At 40.7% G+C, this 12,161-nt stretch overlaps 2 protein-coding genes across 2 annotated transcripts; both read left to right on the top strand.

The window, feature by feature from the left end:
- Window positions 1–1,673: 1,673 nt before the first annotated feature.
- MELLADRAFT_44095 (uncharacterized protein) lies at window positions 1,674–4,074 on the top strand (the record flags this gene model as incomplete). The annotated part of the gene is made up of 8 exons (XM_007411811.1): window positions 1,674–2,086; window positions 2,155–2,206; window positions 2,302–2,412; window positions 2,487–2,655; window positions 2,737–3,302; window positions 3,397–3,475; window positions 3,559–3,635; window positions 3,709–4,074. 8 exons carry the CDS (start codon window positions 1,782–1,784, stop codon window positions 3,730–3,732), a joined length of 1,383 nt encoding a protein of 460 aa, XP_007411873.1.
- Window positions 4,075–6,352: 2,278 nt separating this feature from the next.
- On the top strand, window positions 6,353–8,823 carry MELLADRAFT_108132 (uncharacterized protein; the record flags this gene model as incomplete). Its single annotated transcript, XM_007411812.1, has 6 exons — window positions 6,353–6,488; window positions 6,573–6,722; window positions 6,777–6,791; window positions 7,231–7,708; window positions 8,447–8,574; window positions 8,696–8,823. 6 exons carry the CDS (start codon window positions 6,353–6,355, stop codon window positions 8,821–8,823), a joined length of 1,035 nt encoding a protein of 344 aa, XP_007411874.1.
- Window positions 8,824–12,161: the final 3,338 nt, after the last annotated feature.

Here is a 12,161-nt window from a genome sequence, read left to right on the forward strand (position 1 = left end):
GATTGATTGGTTGATCATGCTATGTTTTCCCTACAAAGCGAAGGTTTCACCCCAGGTACTCAAGGTGTCGAAGCTTTAGAAGAGTTTGTGCAGAAACTCCGGGCGAACAATCCTCAAGCTGTATATCTAGTTGATCCAGTCATGGGGGTCAGTGTAATTTTCCATCTCACACCTCCATTGTTCGGTTCATAATGTGTCCCTCTTTGTTGATGTCAAATAGGACAGCGGCAAGCTCTGTGTCGATTCCGAGGTACCGATGCACTATAAATCTTTACTGAGAACAGCCACCCTCGCGACTCCGAATGATTTTGAAGCCGAGCTTCTCACCGGCATTCGTCCTGCAAACATAGCCAGCCTTTCAGACTGTATTCGTGCCCTCACTTGTACATACATGCTGGCCCTGGGCCGATCGATCTCAGAATTCACAAAAGCTTGGCAACTCTGCCCGCACTCGAGCAAGTTGGCGGGGACTTTATGACAAGTTCTTCTGAATCAACTTGGAGGTTGTTCAACTGTATGTAGCATAAGCAAACACTTACGTAATAGGGAGAGGGTACACCAGGGGGTAATGGTCCTCGGCCTCGGCCGGTTCCTGTGACGATTTCAAAGGTTTCGTCACCAGAACCGCCCAGGAAGGTGTGGAACCGGGTTCGCCGAAACCGTTTCGGACCCCGTTCCACGACCGCTTCTGGAACGAGCTGCATCTCGCAACCGTTTGAGAACGGCTGCAGAGGCGGTGGTGAAGCGGTTTGTTTGACACCGATTGCGATCGGTGTCAAACTGTCTCTCCAAGCTAAACCGATTCCCAAGTTTTTACTCATGATCAAATCTGAAGTCAAAAAAGATAAAAAACTTGAGATGGTCGAAAATGAGATTAAGATAGCCATTTGAAGATCAAAACAACTGATTAAAGTGGATGCTAAAGACATCAAACTGATTAAGATCGGTTTGAAATAATGAGTTGAATGGAATTGGTTTGTAAATGATAAGATGGAGATTGATAAACATAAACTTCCTTCAAGGTTAAAGAAACAAACACCTAAGAGTTCAAGATAAAAATATAAGAGATGATGATGATGAGGCGGATGTTGTTTTCTAAAGTTAACGATCAAAAGATAAAGTGTAAATGAAATCAAAAAACCAAAGCCAAGTGAAGCGATTGATTTCCTTGAAGACTTAAAAACCAAGAACAAAGTCAAGAAAGTTGAAAGAAACAAATGGAAGTACGATTCGAAAGCATCATGGTGTGAGATACGGGGTTTCTTATTGTGGTTGGTATAGTGCAGAGGTGAAAGACTGGGCTTTGCCCCGTGTTTGATCAGTTTTGAGCCTGTGTTCAAGCCCCACTGCCTGATTCCCTTTTTGCAAACTCTACGCCGTAACTCGGAACGTTCCACGGACCGTGTTCGAGGGGTCACCGAGGCGGTTTGCTTGCACCGCCAAAAACGGTGATGGGAACCGCATTCTTGCGGTCCCATCTGAAATCGATCCAGAAACGTCGCAAGTAGTTTAAAAACGTGACGGCAAGAAAACGGTTTCAAAAACCGTTTTCTTGCCGTAGGTTTACCCCCTGGTGTAAAGGGTAAATTTTGGAAAATCAAAAGAAATCTGAATGATGACACAAGCGGAGGTGGGGCAAATACAAAGGGGTAGACTCATCTATAAATATTCAGCCCTTTGCCACAACTCCTCAAAAGTTATTTCAAAACAAAACAAAACGTTGTCCTCGAATTCTTGGTCTGATAATCGAAATCCTAGATACCCGACTATTGCTTTACATCATGACCAGTCCTAAACAATCTGCTTTATTACCTCTTAGTCCATTAACACGAGCTATACATGGAGAAGAAGAAGAAGAATTATTATTAGAGCATAGTCATAATTCATTTGGTCGTTCGATCGGACCTGATATCTCAGTCTCTACCAATTTTAAATCTAAACCTCCAAGTGATTTATTAGCTATTGTGAATCGGTTAGGAGAAAATCGATCTCGTCATAGTTCTACTCCTAATTCTCCACTTGTTCGATTCGAAGATGAACTCGGAAAAGTTGTGAAACATGATATCAACTTACATAGTTATAAGAGGTTTGAGATTTCGTTTTCTTTTCCTTCGAGAGACAAAGAGAGAGACTGATCGAGAGCTTTGGTTTAAGGTATTCTCAACCTACTTTGGCGAAAGCGGAAAGCGTTTTATCAGGACTTTTGGTAAGTAAACAAACAAAGTTCAATAGATTTGGTAAAGCCGATTGCACTTGGAGCCACTTCTGATACAATCATCTTTATCTTACTTTCATATTTAGAATGGCGATGTCTTAGTTTACTCCTCCGGTCTATCTGCTGCCTTTGCTGCTCTTCTTCATGTTCAACCTGACGTGATTGCGATTCGAGATGGTTATCACGGTTGTCATGATGTAAGTCATATCTTTCGACTTATCTTTGCGTTTTTTGGCCTACATACTGATTGAATCGTAAACTTTTATACTAGACTATCAAACGATACTGTCAACTCAGAGGCATGAATGAACGCAACTCGGTTGAAGTGAAAGTGATCGATTTGGATGATGCTTATCCTCCAAGCTCGACTGGCTTGAAAGTTTTAGTGTGGCTTGAGACACCAGTGAATCCGACAGGAGAATGTAGAGATATCAATTCTTGTAAGACCATTCGATTCGATCAACCTTGTCGGATAGTACCCACAAAAAACTGACTTATGGCTCTATGTTTTGATATCATAGATGCGCACAAGGTCAGGGAGTGCGCCTTAGGCTCAGAGCTCCTCGTGGACTCCACTTTCGCTCCACCACCACTCTCTAACCCATTTGCATTCGGCGCGGACATCGTCTTACATAGCGGATCGAAGTATATTGGTGGTCATTCAGACGCTCTCCTTGGACTTCTAGTGGTGCAAAAATCTAAAACCGGTCGATGGGGACAATTATGGCAAGATCGAACCAAGTTAGGATTATTACCTGGTTCATTAGAAACCTGGCTATTGATCCGATCACTTAAAACACTACAAATCAGAGTCGTACATCAATCAGATACAGCCACCAGATTAGCGATTTGGTTAAATTCACTTACCGAACGTGATTATCGTTCAAATATCGATCAAGATGAAAAACGTAGACTTGTACAAAGAGTCTGGCATTCTAGTTTTCAAGATGCTGGGAAATGGGTTGGATTTGATTCTAAAACTAATGAACCTAGACAAATGATGGGTGGGGGTTCTCCTTGTTTTGCTTTTATGCTCGAAAGACCAATCTTTGCTAAATGGTTACCTCATCTTACTAAAATCTTCGTGGTAAATTTTTAATTCTTAATGTTCATCTGATTGTGATTCTTTTTTAGACAAATCATACTGATATGTCGAATTATGTGTGATGATCTTTTTTCAGCCGGCTACTTCTTTTGGTGGAGTCGAATCCTTGATTCAACAACAGGCTACAGCTGATCCAACTTGCGATCCAAGAATAGGTGAGCTGAAAATCCTCAAAATCTCAAGAATGATTTCGATTATGTCACTTTAAATCACTAATTTATTCCGTTGCCCTCATTAGTTCGTCTCAGTATTGGCTTAGAAGACTTTCATGACCTTAAAAATGATTTAATTCAAGCTTTCGATCGGGTGATCCGAGTAAATCTTTCTTTGATTGTTTGCCAGAAAGCTTAGATATGAAAGCTAATGATACATTCTAATATTTTATCAGTACGAACGTCATAGTAAACTTTAAAAGGCTTCCCTTTTTACGATCTCCTTCCTTTGTATTGAATACCAAAACACAAACTACGAAGATACGACAAACCCTCACGAAAAATCTGGAAATGCTTTTTTTATCAATCAATCACTCGTGAATGAGACTATGAAATTCGTATGATCTCTGTAACTGGAAAGAAGTTTGCAGAACATTATGTTGAATATTATTTAGTTTGTTTCTTTTTTGATTGTGTTCTGATTTACTATTATAAAAGTCTCAAAAAATCTTCTTGCAACAGTGTCTCGCAATGTGCTATTGTTTTTTAAAAGTTTTTCATGTCTTGAATAAATTGCAAAAAAAAGATTATTGGTTTTGTGGACTTTGATAATTTTTATAAGGTCTTGGTAGTATTTGGGGGTTGAGGATTTTGCTTGGGAGCAGATTCAGGTGATGGGCGCGGATTTTTCAACATCTGCCGCACCGGTGCGAAGAAATTTAACCAGAACTGACGTGGGCAAAAGCCCGTCGCTACCACGGTTGCGACAGTTTGTCGCTGCATTGGCCCCGATTCGTTACATGTGTATATTTGGCATGCGACACCGGGTTTTGCGCTGCGACAAGGGCTTCGGGTATGCGACATCAGTCAATCGCATCACTCTGAACCAAATTCATCAATCAATTTATTCTGTTTTGTCATTGCAACATCTTAAATCAAGAAGTTACATCGCAAACATTCAATCACCTTTTGATGTAAATCACATTATCCATGTTCAAGTCAATACATGAGTCAAGGACCTGAATACGTGAGGGTGAGGCCAGTCCGCAAAGTATGGAAATGTAAGAATGTGTATCTTCTAGGTCGAGAACCCTTGGGCTTGGATGCCCTTTAAGTACATACAGTCGTTTTCAAAAAGAATGAAATCGAGGCGCTTCAAAAACTGAGAGGTGGACCGTGCGCCACCTGTGAAAGGTGTCAAATTTGCATACAAAAATGCTGTTGTCAAAGGTCAACCACGGCTCATTGTAAAATGACTGTGGCACAGTTGGTTGAGCGCGCCCGCGGGCCGTTCCGCTTGGTCGTACATCTCTCGAGGTGACTCTCTTTTTTGAGTTTGAGCCGGACTGGCTTGCCTTTTTCTCATCACGCATTTTGACAAGTTTTTGTTATTCAATCTGCTCGTCATCGTAAAACAAAACAATTGACTTGCTTAACTATCATTGTTTGCTTTGTATAATTCTTTTCGCTCTATCAGTACGTCAAGACAAAAATAATGGCATTTAAAAGAGGCACACCGAGTCAAACACAAGACCGCCAGCGACATACCATGCCATCTTACCACTGCGCCACCAAAGAATGAGGTGTTGTGGCTGGAAATCCTACTCAATACCGTAAAATGCTCAATCTGGTATGTAAGCTGGGTACCTTTCACAGGTGGTGCACGGTCCACCTCTCAGTTTTTGAAGGGCCTTGATTTCATTCTTTTTGAAAACGACTGTACCTTTATTGAAACGCAGGCATAGGCACAGATGCGTATAATGGCTGAATCTTTGGTCTGTTGGGCCCTTTTCTCAATATGTATTTTATTGGATAATATGGTCTTATTGTGTACAGTAGGTACAAACATCAAACTCGAGTAATCACGTCAATGGTGATGTCTGCCTTCTGCAAAAAAGGTATCTGACTCTGCTTCTTACAATGAAGTATGAATGAATGAGTGGTTTGTGCAAAAATCGATCTGCAATTCAATAAAAAAGAATAATATCAAGAAAGGACAGGACGGTTTTTTGTCCGAATGATACAAGAGATGACAACACTGTTGTAAAACTGCAAATAAGCTTCAAATAATTTAATGATATCATAATAGAATTTGAGTTCGGCCTCATAATGGTATTTCAACCAGTTGAAGGAGATGTAGGAGGAGCATTTGCCCATACTGTTTGAGTACTTGAACGCCTCAGTCAACAATTGTAAGGCCCATGTTCTGGAGGACATGAATGTTGGGTTCTCACCATATCAACATCAAATCCTGGAAACACACTAAGTCCTTGACCAAGCCTGTCCAAAATCAAAGATACTTGAAGTTGAGTGACTGGTGCAGTGAAAAATCCAGAAGTAACCAATGGTCCTGAAAGAATAGATTGTAGACCACGAAAAGTGTTGTGCAACAATCCAGGATCCACTTATTTAAGTGTGTGACTAAAAAGAGAAGGGATTGAGAGATTACCCCAAGCCTGTAACGGTAATCTGTAGTCCATTACTGAGGGTGGACAAGTAATCCCGTGAGGTGAAAAGTCCAAACAAGGCCAGGGCCAGAATACTAGAGAGGAGTGGCTTAGAGTTTCAAGCACGAGAAAAAAAAATCCTCTTCTCTAGACATTCCATCCCTTCCCTTTTCCTTCACCTCATCGGAAACTCGTCTGTCTTTTTATTTTCTTGATCACTCAGCATGTAGCATTCAAAAATAAAAACTTTTTGCGTTACAATTTTCTCTCTAGACAATCTCTAAAACTCTTACTCTCCCACATCCTCACCAATTTATCATTCTGAATGAATAAAAATCAAAAGGACACTTTATCAGCAAACAAGAATAGACTCGCTAAATTATCCAAAGTACAAGAACAGGCAGAAAGAAGAACACAAAGAGCATTGTCTAGGATGCCGAAGTCAAATGTTGTCAAAGATCAGGTTGCAATCCCAGGGGACACTCAAGTTCTTGGAGATAATCAGGATCAACAAAGCACAAGCTATAATCCTTGGAAAAATGATAGTCTCAATGCACTTAGCAAAGAAGGTCAAGGCCCTGGTGACGTTAAAGGAGTTTAAAGCAAAGAAGAAGATGGAAGCAGCAATGATGGAGATACGGAGTCTGATACAGAGGATGTGAAACCTTTGGAATTGAAGAAGAAGGAATTAGAAAAGTTAGAACAAAGACGAGAAAAAGAGAGGATCAGAATTGAAGAATCTCAGCGTAGAGAGACTCAACTTGGAAAGGATGGAGATGATACCCCTGGAGTCCCAATTGATGGTGGGTTATATTTATTTATATAATTTTTCTTAATCTTTTTTGATTCTCTGTTAGAGACAATTCCTATCAGTAGGTCTTCTTCCCTCTGTCAGGATCCATAAGCTGCCAAGAGCGCTAATTGATGGTGATTGTAAGGGACTGCAGGCCGCATTTCGCGCCATAAGTCACGTGCAGCTTTATGCGCCCAATTATAAGATGAAGTGGTCTTTGTACCTATTGTCTATGCGACTAGTGCGCAATGCTCTGAGATTGTCGTTGATAATCGGATGTAGAGAACGCTGCTGAGGCGCGATTTGGTTCTTAAAGACAAGATAACACTGCTGAGGCGCGGTTTGGTTGGAATTGTGAAATCTGCCATGCACACTATTGAAAGAATATCGGTCGATGAGATCTTGATGAAATTTTCTGTTCAAAGTCTTAAAAATGTTCAGATACTTACGTTTGGCTTCCATTTTGTTGGTTTTACCGTCATGTAGCCTTCCATGAACTCATGGTACTGGGAACTCAGGAAGTAAAGCTATCCTAGAAGCGTTGACTAGAGCACTTGATGCAAAGAATGGCAACAAAGCCAGGAGGTTAGTCACGGAGTTCGATGACTCCTTTGGTCAAATGGTATCAATGGCGTACAATGACTGGAACCCAAAGCCGAAAAATAAGGGTACTTCTGGTGCTACTCAGCAAGTAGGTCAATTATCTACAAATGTGGAAGATTTGAGTCATCTGTTAGCCTCAATTTCTGGAGGTACGAAACAGAAAGACACTCCTGACCTACCTTCTCAAGGAGTACTGGAGGTGAAACAAACTAGAGGGAAAAAGAAGAAACGCAAGGCTAAGAATCAAGAGAATCCTAGTGATGACTTGTCTTCATCCTCAAATGACTCAATCTTTCCAGAACCCAAGCCTAAGGTCAAAAAGAAAAAGACTATCACGTCCTCAGACGATTCAGAAGCTTCGAAGCCGAAGAAAAAGAAGAAAAAGAGATCCAAGTTGAAGTCTCCAGCCCCAGAGGATTCCCCATCCTCTTTGTCCGATTCCTCTGATGATTCAGACATTGATTCTTCAGACAATGCAGAAGAAGTCAAAAAAGCTGAACTTGGTTATGACGTCTCAGCTTTCAAATCTGCAGATCTTCCGGACCTACCAAATAAATGGGATAAAGGTTTTAGAAAATTACGCGCCTATGTACCTTTAACTTTATTTAATGCTGCTCTTTTAGAAAGCTATCATGATGAAGATGATGAAGTGAAGGACAAGGATAAGAAGAACTTAGAAATGTCAAAAACCTTGCTTGAAGCTTTGGAGAAGCAACTTACTTATGGTGACTTCATAGAGCGGTGTGATTTGGAAGAGTGATGCGCTAGGGAGATCTATGGCCTAGATACATATGCAGACTATGTTGTAAAGCATAAGAAGATCGTCTCCAATTTGAAGAAAACTTATAATTGTTGGATGATTGGCCTAAGGTATCACTTGAAAATCAGGACCGTCATTTTTTGAAGAAGGAAGTTGATCAAGTCTAAAGTCAAGGGAAAGACAGTTATCAGAGACACAGTGAAGATCCCAAACGGGGTTCAAGCATCAACAGTCAAAAAAGCTAGATTTCAAGCTGATAGAGCTGGTGACTTACAATACATTGATAATCCTTATGCACCAGGGGGACCGAAATTTGGATATAGTTTCTCGACTGGTAGACAGTTGGTTGTGACTCCCACTCCATCGGTTAGTAAAAAAACGGTAGACTCCGGTGCATCTCACCATTGTGGTAAAAGAGGTGGTGGGAATAAGAAACACTATGTCAAGAAGACATATCCAAATCGCTATCACAAGAGTGGAAATGGAGAAAATCAAACTGGTTAGTCCATTTGAAGATTACCTGGCTTCCTTATTCAAAGAACCTTTTTCCGCCCAGTCCTGGTAGATAACCCAGAAGTCTAACCAAGAGAATGTCTTTGACTGCACTGCATTCATTCTAGGTGATTCCCAACGAGCGTCAACCTCGTCATTTCCGACACAAGCTCTTAAACCTTGGTATGCCAATAAAAATCCCAAACAAGCTGCAACTCCTGCAACTCAGAAACCAAGTGAGACACAAAATACGTGAGTGGGAGTTCCTTGATGTATAGAAAGGATAGGGAATAGAGCATGACTGACGTGTAGAATTTATTCGTTTTCCTTGACTATGGTGGGATTTGGTTATTACGCTCGGCTGAAATGAATCATGTTGCTTTGGCGCTATTTTTCAAATTGTGTGATCTTGTTTTACATTCAATTGTTGCTGTTATCTTGTTGTGGTACGCAGTACTTCGTAGTTCTCTATAAAATGCTCTTCATGATTATGTGGTAATCAATAGATTAAGATGAGATATTCTAAAATATGTCTGGATGGTTTGGTAATCTTACCATTACAGGGATCCCTTGTTGCATAAGGTTTGGTGTGAGAATGAGGTTATGCTTGAGATTAGAAATGAAGGAACAGACAAACCTTCAGAGTCAATTTCAAGTGAATCGGAAGAAGAAATATTGTCAAATAAGTCAAAAGAGCCTATTCCCTTCTGGCAAAGGAAAATTTTTACGGTGCCGGTACAAAACATGTGGCCAGCTCCAGTGTCATGCAAGATGGTAGTAGCAGAATGGGCGGAAATGATGTTAGAAGTAGGTTTAGAAAAAGATATACCATATATCACTGATGGATTTTGAAATGGTTTCTGCCTGGGCATACCTCAACATACCATCGAATGCAAGAAGTGGTACACGCCTCAAAATCATAGATCAGCAATCCTGGCAAAGGATCAAATAGAGATAACATTAATAAAAGAACTGAAAGCCGGGAGGATAGCAGACCCATTCACTCACCAAGAAGTTTTTCAACAATTTGGGTTCTCCAGAACAAATCCAATGGGGAGCGCAGTGAATGGTGATGGTTTGATTAGAATGGTGAATGATCTATCTTATCCAACGAAAGAAGCAGGAGTACCATTGGTCAACTCTTTTGTAAATAAATTGAATTATGGCACATACTGGGATGATTTTGATAAAGTAGCTTTATTCTTCCAAAACAATTTGGGTGAATGGGAATTGGCCATCTTTGATTGGCAAAAAGCCTATCAAACTACCTCTACACCCCAGCCAAAGGCGATTTTTATGCATAATAGATTTCTTAGGAAGGATATGGGTTGATTTGGCCGTTGGTTTTGGAGGTGTGGCAAGTTGTGGTGTTTTTGGAGCTCCTGCACACGTGTGGAAAATTATTATTGAACATATCTTACAATTTCCAAGGATTTTTTGGTGGGTCAATGATAACTTGATCTTCCGCCGTCCGGGTCATTGGGCAACATTAGAAAATGTTACCACTCTTAGTAATAGTTCAGGCATTCAAAAAAATCCAGTGAAAAATCATGAATTTGCGACAGAGCAACAGTACATTGGGTTCATATGGAACGGAAAAGAACATACAGTTAGACTTCCAGATGAGAAATTGTGCGAAAGAAAACAATTAATAATAGATCTGCTCACAAAAACAGATCCTTGGGCTTTTAATACAATTGAAAGTTTAATTGGTAAATTGGTCCATATGGTTCATATAGTACCTCATATGAAAGCTTATATGTGATCGTTCTACAAGTGGTTGAAAGAGTGGGTCAATAAGGCGGCCTTACGACATGTTCCAGAGTATGTGAAGCCAGATTTAGACGAATGGAGAAGATGTTTATTTTCGTTTAACTCACGAGCATTAATTCCCTCAATCAAGGCGATGGAAGTGGCTTGGGTAGGAGATGCGTCATCATCCTTTGGCATTGGAGTTCTGATTGGCAGACATTGGGCATGTTTCGAGTTTGCTAAAGGTTGGCAGACTCTAAACTTGTTAGAGGGCAAACGGTCCATTGCGTGGGCAGAAATCATTGCGATAAGGCTTGGTTTAGTAGTACTGAGCAAGTTGAGACACGTAGGAGGTTAGTGATTCCAAAACTGAATTCGAGTGGAGATACTAACAGGGCAATCCTTTCTGCTTTAGGAATGAAGTTTGCCGTCTGGACGGATAATACCACGTCTCAGTCAGCCGTTAGAAAACATAAATCAAAGGATGAGTGGGTGAACAAGGAGTGGAAACACATACAGAGGCTGCTCACTTTATTAGCTTGCAACACCAAAGCAAAACGTGTATCGTCGAAAGGAAATGATGCAGATGCTCTCTTGAGGGGTTATCTGGGGACATTGAATTGGTGGGAAGAAGTAAGGGTGGGTGTCCCACAAGACCTTCAGTATATTCTCAAACAAGTTTTCCCCCCAAAAATAAATACAGAAGCCTCGACCGGTGTAGAGCATCCAAAATAGTAAGCAAGCTCACCTTTGATATGTGCAGACCAGAACTTGCATCAATCCTGATGATGACTGGTTATGATTCAGTTTTTATTAAGAGATTGAACATGAACAAGATACCAAGTTTGACGGAGATGAAGAAAGTTACTAATCCATTTGGGGCGTTCAAGAAAAACACGTTAGGAGTGGAAAATTCTGAGGAAGATGAAGTAAAACAACATTACTTACGAGGAGCTTGGGGTGATGGTACTTTGAAAAGTTACAACTCAGGAGTCGTGAAACTTCTGCTTTTCGTAACAGTGAAAAATATTCCCAAGGAGAAGCTTTTACCAATATGTCCAAGAGTATTCAAACAGTTTGTAGTTTGGGGTTCAAAACGTAGTGTAGAACAAGCAATAAATGACAAGTCAGTGAAGTATTGGATGTTGAAAGCCTATATAGCAGGCATCAAAGCGTGGCATCTCTTTCATGATGTAGAGTACCTGAGAATGGTAGATGATGCGGTGAAGACGTTATCGAAAGCCTCAAGAATGATAGAAGCTCAATTCAATTTAGTAGAAAATAAAAGACCGCCGGTACTATTAGAAGACCTAGTCATCTTATTGGAAGTCTTACCACATCAAGGTGAAGTAGGAATAGCTAGGTTAACGGTGTTGTTGATCACCTTTTGGGGAACCGCAAGGCTGGGAGAACTTATCTCAGATGATCCAAAGAAACGGTTACCAAGATGGGATGATGTTGAGTGGGCCAAAGATAAGTCGTGGGTGAAGATAAATTTACACAACGCTAAAACCGCGGGTCCCGGCAAAGTTCAGTCTTTCGTTCTACATCGCCAAAACTCTTTATTGGATCCAGTCTCATTGTTACAAGATTGGTATGCTATGTGACCTAGAAAGCCGAGCAAAGAAATTTTCTCAGTGATGGTTGAAGGCAAAAGGAAGAGACTTGGTAAACAAGATACTATCAGAAGGCTACGTACTATATGGAATTCAAAACGTCCTAAATCAAAACAATTGCTTCACAGCCATTCCTTTTGGATCGGGGGTGCCTCACTGAGGTGGAATTTAGGAGCCTCTAGAGAAGATGTGAAGGAATTGCGAAGGTGGGCTTCATACCATGTAT

This window comes from Melampsora larici-populina (genome assembly GCF_000204055.1).
Source record: "Melampsora larici-populina 98AG31 unplaced genomic scaffold MELLAscaffold_27, whole genome shotgun sequence".
NCBI lineage: Eukaryota > Fungi > Basidiomycota > Pucciniomycetes > Pucciniales > Melampsoraceae > Melampsora > Melampsora laricis-populina.